This window comes from Equus asinus, chromosome 16 (genome assembly GCF_041296235.1).
Source record: "Equus asinus isolate D_3611 breed Donkey chromosome 16, EquAss-T2T_v2, whole genome shotgun sequence".
NCBI classification, from domain to species: domain Eukaryota; kingdom Metazoa; phylum Chordata; class Mammalia; order Perissodactyla; family Equidae; genus Equus; species Equus asinus.
In genome coordinates, this window is record NC_091805.1 from 48,210,301 (window position 1) to 48,223,683 (window position 13,383).

Genomic DNA, 13,383 nt, shown 5'->3' on the forward strand with positions numbered 1-13,383 from the left:
TGCACCCCTGACCTTTTGATTGACCCGATATAATTTAATGAAAAGCGTCGGTGAACACCACTGACCAGCAGACCCCTTATCTATTTTGCAACATCTCTGTGAGAACCAGCCCTGGACACACTGCACAGACACCAATGAGCTCGGACAGTATCATCATGCATGTTTGGCCTGTCACTGTTCTCTGTCCCAGCACAGAGAGTTAGTAACACACTGGTCACATTCATGGCGCATCTTGAATGCTCTTAACAGAGCAGATGATCAGCAGGCCCTGTCCCCACACCAAAAGCGACAAACAACCTGTTGCCAGCAAGGAGGACACCCGGTCTCTCCGAAGGATGCCAAAGTCCCGTCCTGCCTCCTTTGCAGAACTTTGCAAATCTCTTGGATGCAAGCAGGATGATCGGGGCTGGCGGAGATTATGCTCTGAATGTCTTAAGAGATTAGTTACTTAAAATCCTCCACATGACTTCAGTCACCCCGGTTACAGATGACAGAGTAAAAGCTTACTTGATTAAAGCCAAATGCCTATATATTTGCAAAAGGGAAAATATGCAGAAGAAAACAAGAGTCAGATTACTGATGGGCACTGCACCAGCTCCAGGACATCAGGGCTGCTGAATAAATTATGACAAGGAGGCACATACAGTAATCACAGATTCACCATAAATACCACAGCCCTCAAGGCTCTCATACTTACTTTCCCCCAAAGCAAAGATTGAATCTGGCCTTGTCCTCAAATAAGGCCTGGCTCTCCCCAAATTCCAAATATGGGAAATCACAGCTCTTCTGCAGTGGGGGTAAGAGTGGAAAGGCAAATCTTTGTATTGCGTCAGGTTTTCATTAAAACAAAGACAATGTACATCAGAGTCTCTTTCCCTTCAGTTAGGGGCGGTTTCCAGTCCTCCTTGCACTCGCCCCCCTCCCCCACCACCCAGGCTATCACAGTCTTTTCATCACCTCCAGAATAATTCTCCTTTAAAACAAGAGGAATAAGCATGAGATCTGCAAAGACTCTTCCAAAATAAATTCAAGCGTAGAGGCACAGTAGCTCTCGATCTAATTTCTCCCTTCTACAAGTCCACTGCTCAGGGTGGAGAGCCAGTCCTAAGAGCTGGATTCACGACATGAGAGTGAGAAAGGAGTGACGGACGTCATTCCTCCCAGCCAGAGAGGTGCCAGAACACCGGGCAAGAGGCCATCACCCGCTCTCACAGAGGAAGGAGAAAGAGCTAGCAGAGTGCTTGGTGATCTTGCTTTCTTGAAATGAAATACCAGAAACAGATTGCAAAACTGTTCAGCAAGCTATCTTTTGTACCGAAACTTCAGAAGACATTAAGAAACTGTTCAGCAAATCATTTCTAAACAATGTCACAGAGAGTTGTCTAGTTTGGGGGTGAGCCTAGAATGACTCTATCTGCACTCCTCATAGACTCACAGACATGTCCATCTGGGAAGCAGCATTCCCAACAGACCATCCATCTCCCAACCAACACAAAACCACTGTGGAACAAAACCGATGAGAAAAAGCGGAAAAGCCTCTGAGAAGTGGGGCTTGTTGGCAAAAGGACGACCCTGCACAGAGGTTCTGGGGAACATGGGCCACCTGCCTTGGGGCTAAGGCAACTTCCACCAGGCACAGTTTACCACCTGCCTGGGACCTGCAGACCTAGAGGACTCATGGAGAAGGGAGAAGCACTAGTGACAGTGGAGAAAAGTACAGATCCTTCCCTTCTTAGGGCCAACCCCAGGGCGGCAGAGGGTACCTGGCAAGGTAGAGATCTGGAAGAGCTGACACCCCACTGAGCTGACACAGCAGCTCCTGGAAAACAGGCCGAACCGTGGGACCCTGAGCTGTCCCCAAAGCCTCCCCTCCCACGGCCCCCTAAGAGGAGTCACTCTGTAGGGAACTAGGGAGGCCAAGTACAAGGTGGGAGAGACATCAACCTTACCACCACACCTCCAACACGGGGTCCTCAGGGAAGCCTGGTGTGGATGCCATCTCCTGTCTGATGGGAAGTACATGATTGCTCTATTTCTCTTTTGTTCTTCCTAGAAATTCAGAACTAAGTATGAAATTCCCAATTCCCACAGACAGACAATTTCCCCAGCAGTTAATAAGGACATTCCACATTTCCAAGACCGGGGATATTTGCAGATTTTCAAAAGAAAGAATTTGCCTTTACCCGCGCCTCCCCCCCACCCCCACCCCCCCAACACTCCCAATCTCCCTCCATCACTGGTATTCATCTCTTACTCCTAAAGGGCCCTTCACCAGAGCTGCCCAAAGTATTTGTAATTCATGGTGGCTAAAGAAGAGATGAGAACAAAACTGGAAGAAAAGATGTTAAGTAATAGAAAAAAGACTTACCTTAGGAATAGAAAAGAGTTCCCTAATGTCAGAGTGTTTTAATTAATCTTTCTATTTATTGAAGATTAAAAATACATATCAGGCGACTACTTAAAATGTTCGTCATGATTTTAGCTTTTAATTCCTGGCATTTGAGATAACAGAACAATGACTGCTTGTGGCAAGCACTCAAATATTTGCCGAATGAACCGAGGCAAAGTCTTTTCAGGGAAGTATCGTAAGTAGATTCTAACAGAACAGTGGTTGTGGGATGGGTGGTAGCAGGTCAAACCCTGACGTTTAAGAAGGGTTGACTGTGATACGTGAATCCAACAACCATCCCCCCGAAGTAGCAACTGTTTTAAAAATCAGGTCTAAAGGCGAATCATCTAAGAAACCTGCTTTTGCTCCAGGGGTTTTAAAGACAGTCATATCAGTGAACTTGAGAAGCAACCCAGCACTTTGAAATGATAATCTTTTACAGCCATCGCTGCTTCTGCAGGGCTGGAGGAAAAAAAGCTCTCTTCCTTGGGGTGAAGGTCTTAAATGTCTGGTAGCCATGGCCTTAGAGGTTAGTCGAGTCCAGTTCATTCTAAATGGAGGAAGCACTTAGGAATTGAAAATGCAGGAAAACTTCTCTCAGTTTTTTCCTAGTCTCTGAACAAACGAGAACCCTTGACTGAATTAGACATGAAACCCAGAATTTATGGTTGTCCTCTTAAGTTTTAAACAGGCTTTATTTTAATTCAACATAATTTCAAAATTATAACTAAAATAGTTGCTAAAATACATGTGCTTAATTTGTTAAATTTACATTTTTAGAGAAAATATTCAGAATAAACAAGTCAATTATTTTCATTAAATGCATTAAAATTTAAGGGTAGTGTTTTTATTATGACTCTTGCTCTTGATACAGCAAGACAAAATTATTCCGTTATATAGCTATCGAGTGAGGCTCACTACTCCCCAACGAGTCCACAAATTACAGTTTCAACTAGCTATAAAATAACCAAATAAGTTCTGATATGGCCATAAAATTAAATCTGAAAAAAGAGCGAAGTAAATCACCTCTTTAAAATCAAGCTGTTGAACAATATGCTCTGTATGATTCCATTTACGTCAGGAAAAAAAATCTCCATTTGTGTGAGTATAGGCATAGAAATTATCGAAGAGATCTGGAAGAATCTATATCAAACTGTGAAGAGCATATGTCAGACTCAACAAGGGATGGAGAGGAGAGCCTTCACATTCTACTTTCTGTCTGAACTGCCTGGAGTTTTCACAAGAGAACTACATTTACATGTTACATATGTCAAAAAAAAGAAAAATCAAAAAACTAACGCAAACATACAAACAAATACAAGCTACTCTCTGAAATTGAAACCAATCTCTCATCACCTTACTTTTATATAAGATTTTACCATAAAGCACTTTATTTGCTGTTTTAAATGAAGACTTAATTCAAATCAAATCTTCAGGGAAAATTAAGATTTCCTGATGGGGGTATTACACCTAAGAGGTTGTGAAATTTCATTCTCTGGAAGTCTTTAAAAAAAAAAAAGAAGTATGTTATACCTGGCCAGGACAGGGTAGGCGTGGTTTGACCTGAGGCAATGGATGGTTCTCACCTCCAAGCCTCCTGTTCCTCTTCCTACTCAAAGTCCTTCCTAGCAAAGTCAATCAAGGTCACCAACGTAACCAGTCAATGGCCAAACACCACCTAGATTACCCAAGCTCCCTAGAGATCGCAAAGTAACACTTGGAGAGGTTTCAAAAACACCTAACAATGACACCACCTGCCTAAGTGTGTCCTCTGGTCCTCGGCAACCCTGAGCACCAGGCTAATTTTGTTTTAGAGCTGGACTATATCAAGTGTGAGCCATCACACTGGTTATCACATATGAAAACAGACTGATTACTATTTAATACTTGCTGTCTGTCTGGGAGACAGAAGATTTCAAACTTATGGCGCTCCTGGGGAAAAGGAAGTTAATAAAAGGGGTCCGTGAGAAGGAAGTTGGAAGCTCGCCTCATGACATGTCTCTGTCAACAACATACCACAGGCAGGATCCAGTGCCCTGTGAGGGCAGAGACGGTGTTCTCAGAAGTTATCATGAAAAAGGAGGCATGGACAGCACTCCGGAGTATGGGGAAACAGGTGTTACAAAGAAAAACAGTACTAAATCCACAAAAATAATGCCAACTTAACATACTCCACCACATCAAAGAATCATAATGGGAAAAAACATAAACTGGTATCAGACTTTTTTTCCCTGTTTTAAAAAGGGGCAGGGTCCTGAAGATGAGGGGAAGAGGCACCACTGGAAGACTGGATATGAGCTTCTTTGAGTTTACAGTTTTGTTAGAATGTTCTTGCCCTGATGATTTTTTTGATGGATACACAAAAGCTCTTCTTTTGATACAGAACATGTCCCCTTCACTTCCCTCCTGAACTCCCCACTCCAGGGACACCTCCTGCTCTCCCTGGTCACCTCTGCCCTTGGTCCTCCAGCATATCCACTTAATAACGCTCTGGTATCTTCCATCTGTCTCTGGCCCAAATACCAAGACCTTTTGCCAACCAACTGCTCCAATTCTTACCAACCAGCATCTTTAGGGCCCTGGCCCACTGACACTCAGGCTTCTCCATGCTTAGAAGCCTTCTCAAAGCAGCCCCACATGCCCAGGGTATCCTACACCCCACAATTCTGCCTGGACCTCATTCTTCTCTTACTTAAGAAATGCCTAACATGCCAGCTCTTCCAGAAAGCCTTTCCAGACTGACCACACATGAGCAACTCCAGCTTCGTCCCTCTCCTGGACAGAGAATTCCCTCACTTCTCCTGCTGAGCTGAAAACAAGAACAAACTTGCCTCGCTTCTCTTTCCCTAATAGACGCCATCCTCAGAGAGTACATAATATCAATGTCTTCCTGTCCATTTGCAAAGTGATTTACCATTTGTTTTATTGCTGGCCTGAGATTATCATCTCCTAGGGAGCAAGGACCAGGGCTGTGTTCAGCAGAGCTCGGGTCACCTGGATGATGGGGAATAGAGTATTTGGGCGAATTTAATTAGAGGGTTAATAGACGGTTAGGCAAAAACTTTGCTTCAACTCTCGTTATTATAATGCCTCTTATAAAGCTTTTTAAAATAAATCTGACCACTTTCCAGCCTGGGTAGAGTTAATATAATTTAATCTTTGATTTACGATCTTGCAGTGCCCTGAGGCTCATCATTCTCTCCTGCTACTATAATTACAGATGCGGAAGATGTAGAGACTGGGCTGACTGTGGCCTGGAAGCTAATTTCTAGAACAAATCCTTGCTACCACATCTTGTGATTTTTGCCTTCCTGAAAGGTGGAGTTCAAAAATAAAAACAGGGTCTGGCCCGGTGGCGCAACGCACATTCCCCTTCTCAGCGGCCCTGGGTTCGCCGGTTCAGAACCCGGGTGGGGACACGGCACCACTTAGTAAGAAACCATGCTGTGGTAGGTGTCCCACATATAAAGTAGAGGAAGATGGGCACAGATGTTAGCTCAGGGCCAGTCTTCCTCAGCAAAAAGAGGAGGACTGGCAGTAGTTAGCTCAGGGCTAATCTTCCTCAAAAAATAAATAAATAAATAAATAAAAACAAAATCCTGTTTAACTGAGGATTCCGGTCAAGGGAGGTCCATTGCCATGGTCGTTGTTAAGTACCTGCCACAATGGCCCACAATTAGTCACTTAATAAAGGATTCTTGATGAGGGAATCTGGTAATATGTGATTTTTCTACAAATATAAGCTTGATTTTGATGCAACCACTCATTTCTATGAAAATCAGGGGCATTCACACACAGGTGTCCTAAATTTCCTTAAATTAAAAACCAACTCTTTACGAGGAATAGCTGTGCTCACTTTGAAGCTGCGAAGAAACACGTGTCCAATCACGGTGAAAGAAACTCCCAAAGGAACCTGAAAATATTAATCAAGGAGCCAGAACTCAGGATGCACAAGGCCAGGGACCACAGGAGGAAAGCAAGTGGAGCCATTTCATTTAGTTCCCAGGCCAGGGCTCAGCGGAAGCGGTCTGCCTGGGCTCCAGAGACCCAATCTAAGCCCAAATCCCAAACTCATTACAATCTAAGCCAATTCTGTGTCCACATCATCCCACATGAACTGTCCCTAAAACCAGTGACAGTCATTTCTCCAAACCCTAAAGGGCCACTCTATCACCATTATGACTGCTGACTCCTCTGCGTTCTCAGGACTCTGCTGAGCATGGAATGCCCTCCCCAGTCAAACCCTGCCCATTCCTGAAGCCCAGCCCAAGTCCTCTTCCCAACGACTACCAGCTACATTGAACTTGACTTTGAACTTCACAGGGGTCCACGGACGGAATTCTGGAGGTATGTGAATTTGAATGGGGAAAAAAAATTACATCATTATTTCCACTAATCTCCAAGTAAATGTTAACTGTTCCTTTGATTATGAACGTAGGCAACCATCATGGTAATGTCTGCAGGACCTGTGACTTTGTCACAATAGAAATCACATACACTTTCATAACACATCACAGTTTGGTGTAGATACCTCAAAATGTCATTTTCACTCTTTGCTATGCCATAATTACAGTAATTGTTAGACCTGCTGTTAGAGCTTGTTATTTAATGTGCTATTAAAAAAGCATATTGCTATATCACAGATTTGTTTTTTCATAATCTGATGGCTATATTTCAGTATAAATTGATTTCCTTTGTTATCCTGTCTATTTTTATTTATGCATTTTAACATGCTATCCTAAGAAGGAGTCCATAGGCTTTACCAGACTACCACAGCACAAAAAAGGCCTAGAACCCGTTTGGTGGAATAGATCAAAAGCTCTATAGCCAGCCAAACTTAGATTCAAATCCAGGCTCTGCCAATTTCTAGCTCTTTTCTTTTGAGCAAAATGACTTAAATTCCCTAAACCTTAAACTTCCTCATCTTGATCAAGGGAGCCAATAAACAGCACTTAACCTCATGAAACTGTTGATTCAACAAAAAATTAAGTGAACACCTAGTTACTCTGTGCCAGGCACAAGGCTGAGTTCTGGGGCTCCAGTAATGAACAGGACAGACTTGGTCCTTAAGCACCTTACATAGAAAGGCATGCTATATAAAGTGTTTAGCAGTGACTGGCACATAAGCATCCTATAAACACTACAGTACTACTGCTAAGACCACCACATTGAGTGTTTAATTATATGCTGATTTATGTTGCTTCCCATGTAACAACTGTGGGTTCACCTAGCTCAGGCCTTCCCAACAAGGTTTCTTAGAGGTCAGGGGCTGGGCTGCATACACAGAGGGAGCAGTTTGTTAGAGGGAAGAACACAGAACTTGAACCAAATGGTCCTGGCTTCAAAACCCTGCTCTGCCACTTACTAGCTTTGTGACTACACCAGAGACCAGCAGCTGTCCCTCCAAAATCTGCTCTCTCCTTCCTCTACAGTAATAGAACCCCCACTTTTTAGCTGGACACTCAGAAGTAAGGATATTATTTCCCAGCCTCCCTTGCAGCAAAGTATGGTCACATGATCAAGTTCTAGCCAATGGGGATGTAAGCAGAAGTGATGTGTGCACACAGAGTTGAATGGCATCCTAACCAGTCTGGTCCTTCTGACAAGAACTCCCTTCTCTGGCATCCTTGAAAATGGTCCTCAGGAAAGGGAAGTGCACTACCTCTGGAACAACTGTTGGGACAGAGGTGTCGGCTCATCAATAAATCATGATCCTCAACCTCCTGCTTCAGAAGCCTTCCCCCGCCTGTCCCCAGCCACTTCACTTCTCTCCTCTGCCTCTTCCTTCTCTCCTGCCTTTGATCACACCAGGCCTGCCTCTGAGCTCACTACCATCAGAACATCAAAGTTCCTTTCAATCTCTTTTGGAAGCACCCTCTGGTCTCTCCCCTAAGAAGTCTTCCCTAACCAACTGGGAGGTAAGTGATCACTTCCTCAGTCCCATCCTATTCAAACAAGAGGCCTCTCAAACTCTACAAATGAAATTCTCTCCCACTGGAGAAGCACACAAATGATCATTAGCATCTACAAATTCTCCTGTGTTGATCCAGAGATGTCCGAACCTCCTACATTTTCATTGCTAACACTTTTAAAGCTATTTCATCTTGTTTGCAAAATCAGCACTGGTCTGGGAGGCATAATACTTCACGGCTATGCAAAAAAATCGAAATTTGCCTTATGTGCCTAAAGCTTATATCCATCTTTCCTGATTACTCCCTTCCTGTCTTGCAGACACAAATCCTATTCTCTCTCTCCCACTTTGCTGTCATCTTTCCATGTCACTGTCACTCACACAGGCTGCTCCGAGATACAGGCACAGCCTCTCAACCACCTTTCTCTCCACATTCCCTCTTTTCGCACTCATGCCACATTCACAGCAGCCCCTACTCTCTCTCATCTTCTGCCCCTCTGGCTCCACACATTCTCGGTAGTGGACAGCTTACTATCCTCATGGCTCAACCAGGCCCAGGCTCAGGAGGGCTCTGGAATTGGAACAAGGGTGGCCGTGGCAGCCAATGGCTCCCAAGTTGGGTGTGGCAACCAGAGCTGCAATAGGAAGAAACAAGACACAGTGGTCAAGAGGACAAGAATCAGTACCCTAGTGGCTTCAGTAGGACAAGGACATGGGCAGGATCAGCACCCAGACAGGCAGGAAAAGTGGAACCTGATCCAACTCCTAGACACTGGCAAAGGAGAGGAACAGCAAGCACAGGTCTAATGATGTCGAGGGAGTTGCAGGAATCTCGGAGATTGACCCTGTATATCCCCTCACATACTGTCAGAGGGTTTTCTAACTCAAATTGCCATTTCTAGAGGATGGCACCCGAATCAGTCTCACTTTGCAGAGCACTTAGCCTTAGTCCACTTTTTACAAACAAAATTTTATTCCAGGTGTGTGACCCACAGGGGCATAAAACCTTGGGATTCTTTGCTGCTTTAAATTCACATTACACACTAATTTGCATGACACAACAAGAATGCTGACGCACGAATCAGACCACACTAGACTGCAGGCAGGAAATAAGACCCCAATGTGGGTTTTATTCCCTCCCCAAGCACCTTCCGCTCCCCAAGGTTAAAAAGGTAGTGGCAAGGCTCCCTTCTGCCCCACTGAGAATCATCAAGCGGGGAGAAAAGACGAGATTTCATCAGTGGGGTTCACAAAACCAGGCAGAGATTACAATGCACATCCACAGTTCTAAACTGTCCCACTCTCACCTGCGTCTGGTCTGTGAGTGTTCCCCTTCAGCACCACCCTAACACTTGTTTTCCTCCACGGTACCTCATTAGACATGAGGCTGGGATGGAGGGAAGATAACAGTGCCCGGTGTCAGGGCCCAAGCTCCACTGCATAGGGCGGCCGGGAGCAGGAACCACAAGGGGACCAGCAGGCAGCCTGACATTTCTTGCGCAGCCACAAGAAACAAAAGGCACAAATGTCACAATTCCTTATTTTCCCATTGGCGGCTCTTTCTCCTGCCCTGGGCCCCACCCTTCCACTCAGCTTTTTCCCACAGTAGCCACCCAACCCCACCCCATGCCCAAACCTCCCAGAGGGCTTTCCTTGTTTGTCCTCTTGAATCCACATGAATCACTAATTACTGATTTAAATCCAGACACTAAGTGAATGACAAATACCGTGTAACAAATACCAATTCAGCATTGAGGACTGGCAAACGGAGGGTTACCTGCCTTCCTGACTCTGCCTGAGCATCCAGAAGACACTGCGGCCCAACCCACACCTGGACAGAAGACTGACTAAACTTGGTGCCAGGCGGTGCGTCTGTGTGTGTGTTGGAGCCGAAAGGGCTGGCACTAAGGAACTCACACACCGGTTCTTTAACTTGGCTACACATTGGAATGACCCAGGAGAGCTGAAAGACTGATGCCCGGGTCACCTTCCCAGAGAATCTGGTTTAATTGGTCTGGGGTTGCTACCTGGAGACCGGGATTTTTAAAAGCTCCTTCAGTGATTCCAACATGCACCCAAGTTTGAGAACCACTGACTGAACACTTTTATTATGTGTTCCAGACATTTTTCAAAGCAATTAAGATGATTAGAACACCTCAGTGTGTTTAACTGTCAAGATAGCCCTTGGAGGTATCATCCCATTTTACTGAGATTCAGGCATCAATCACGGTGAGGCTGAGATCCAAACTCAGGCTCTCTAACTCCAAAGTCCATTCTCCTTCCACCCATCTGTGAATTCTTGCAAGGGTGTAGACAACGCATGAATACAATCTCCACTGCCAGTAGGTCACAAATAAGCTCCATAAATGCAAGTCACCTAGATTTCGAGATGCAGACACCCTAGGCAGCAGTGACGACCTCTTCTGAATGCAGGGACCAGGCCATACAGAGGGCAGGCAGTGTGCTCATGGGTGTGCTCATGTGTTTCATGGAAAGAGATAGGATGCACCAGATTCTGGCCAGGGAACTTTTCCTAGACTCCAGACGTGTCCTAAAATACCACATTTAAGACGGTGCTCAATGGCAAATTTGAGAATGGATGAGTGTTAGGCAGAGAGGGGCCTCTTCAGTGGGGAGGGAATCCTTAAGAGAGGTGACAAGAGATCGCCTCTCGGGGCCACAGTCTCTTTGTCCCACTCCAAGCATTCTGACCTTCTGTAGGGGGCAGAGAAACCAATCCTAATACCTCCCCTCCCAGGCAGCTTCAATTCCTCCAGTCTCTCTTCCTCCCAGAACTATGCCTATCAGAGCGTCCTTGGGGAGGGGACACATGACTAGTATGCTCAAACGTTTTTGGTCTACAGACCACTTAGGCAGGCAGAGCACTCCTTCAACTCCCTGTTTACCCACACCTACTCCCCCTCAAAAAAACCACCATCATTGTCACCAAACCAACTTTCCCAACAGAGTGGAAATAATGCTGCCACTTCGGATTAGAAACTAATGCGGACCAACACAGAAGTGAAGATACTGAAGCCCCACGTTTATAATACTACAAGAAACCAGCCCACGATCCACATGCAGTCCCTAGCCCACCAATGTGCAGATGGGGGACCTCACTGCAAGGCCTGGGACAGACACTTTAAGGACAGTAAATGTTCCTTCTCAAAGACAACAAACGTGTTACTCCACCATTCCTCCAGTGGAAGGGTCAGAAACAGGCCTTTTGGTACTCTATTCCAACCTGTGACACACACCGGCCGCCTCCCGGTGTCCCCCAAAGCCGAGTGTGGATGGGAAAGAACCACAAGGAACTGCACGAACCAACAGCAGGTTAAACTTTCACATCGATCGCACTGATAAGCAGCGCCACTTACCCAGCACAGCCAGACAGCTCAGCACTGGGAAAAAGCACTTCATGTCGGCAGCCAAGAGGAGACACAACCCAGGGCGCTTCCTCTTCTCCCAGTACTTAATCTCTCATGTCTGGCAATCCACTTATAGCTCCAGAGGACAATTTTGGAAACAGAACTTAGAAAATGAAAACAGGTTAAAGAGAAGAGATCAGCAGGAGGGAGTGGGGGGAGGGGCGGCGGGTGGCCGGTGTTAAACTCCCCTATGCTAAAGAAGGGTCCAGAACAATTCGGAAAGCGCTCTAGGCTTCTGGCACATCGTGTGCCTTGAGGTTTGCACTGGAATTGTAGATTGCAGTGGATTAATCCTCAAGGAAAAGGGGAAAAGAAGAGTCTGAGAAAATCCTTTCATCCACTGATTATACAGAAATGTCCTTGGCTTCCCAGTGAAGGTGTCTGTAATCTCCCTCATTCGGATTCCCCAGAGGGAACAGAGCAGGTTTTGTCAAAACCTTTGACAGCCAAATCGCCCCGGCTGGCATCGACTGTTTTGATTTCTTCAGCAAAGAGTCGGTCTCCATCCATGATGTTAGGTCACGGAAGCTGCCACCTGCCCCAGACCTGCCCAGAACACACGAAGCAAGTTGGCGTTCGGCAGCCCTGAAGCGGTCCCACAATGCCAGCAGATTTCTAAAACAAACACAACAGAGATTTATCAAAGGCAACACAATCGCCGCCAAACCGAGAGGGGCTGAGCGCTGAGCTGGTCCAGACGCCGGGGTCCCGCTCCTGGACCACGACAGTCAACCTTGGCATTCTGACCTTGGGCAAGTCGCTACACGTGCCTCCGCCTCAGTTTCCCTGTCCAGAGCAGGACAATTGTGGAAGCCCGATTGTTCCTGCAATACTTTCAGCAAATGCTTCACTCCTGGGAATTCCTTTCGCCTGCTACCGAGCCCCGACGCCGCGGGGAGCCCCACCCTCCGCGGGGGCAAATCGGGAAGGGGCTCCGCGGTGGGGCTGCCACTCCCGGTTCCACCCCCGGCCCCCGCCCCAAACGTGGGAGCTCTGCGCGCCGCGTCCCAGGTGGCCCCGCTATTGTTTTACCTTCCTGGGTGTTTATTTTTCGCTGATTGGAAAGAAAAGAGACAGAAGGAGAAGGGAGGCCGGGGCTCCGCTTTCTGCTACCGGGGCGCGCTCGCCGCGCGCCCGACCGGCCAGAGGAGGGCCCTCGGGCCGACCCCCGAGCGGAGCCGGCGCCGGGCCCGCCGCCACCCCTCCCCACCTCCCTCCCGCCGGCTCCCGGCTCCCCTCGCCGCCGCCCCTCCCCGTGCCGCCCGCTCCCACCGGACACTGACCTGGCGCCGGCCCTCTCGTCTTCTACTCCTCCGTCCGTCGGTCCGTCCGCGCCGGCACACGCCTCCGGGGACGCCCGCCTCCTCCCGCTCCTCCCGCAGCGGCACCAGCAGCCGCGCTCCGGCCCCGCCCGAGGCCCCGCCCCTCCAGTCCGGCCCGCTGCACCCGGGCAGGCGGAGCGCGGGGTGAGGCGGCGGCCGCGGCGAGAGGCTCCGCCCCCGGGCCCGCCCCGCGTCCTTTCCCCCTTCCTGCCTCTCCCTGCGGAGCCGGCGGCGGGTCTCGGCCCGGGGAGGCGCGTCGGGTGCCGCCGCGACGCCCGCCCGCTGCTGCCGGCGGCCGGGGCCACCCGAGGACCTGGCACGGCTGGCGCGTGG

General features: G+C 47.7%; 1 protein-coding gene across 4 annotated transcripts in view; it reads right to left on the reverse strand.

Moving 5' to 3' along the window:
- The window catches only part of IGSF3 (immunoglobulin superfamily member 3), a 92,808-nt gene extending 79,641 nt beyond the window's left edge, over positions 1-13,167 (reverse strand). For 2 of the 4 annotated variants that reach the window (XM_070487130.1, XM_014848258.3), the window contains exons 1-2: positions 13,012-13,167; positions 11,678-12,343 (exon numbers count right to left, since the gene is read on the reverse strand). In XM_070487130.1, the coding sequence (XP_070343231.1) occupies positions 11,678-11,720 (43 nt within the window). In that variant the 5' untranslated portion in view covers positions 11,721-12,343; positions 13,012-13,167. The remainder of the gene's footprint in view (positions 1-11,677; positions 12,344-13,011) is intronic. The other 2 variants (XM_014848260.3, XM_044748929.2) reach the window with 2 other exon arrangements.
- Between the last annotated feature and the right edge of the window lie 216 nt (positions 13,168-13,383).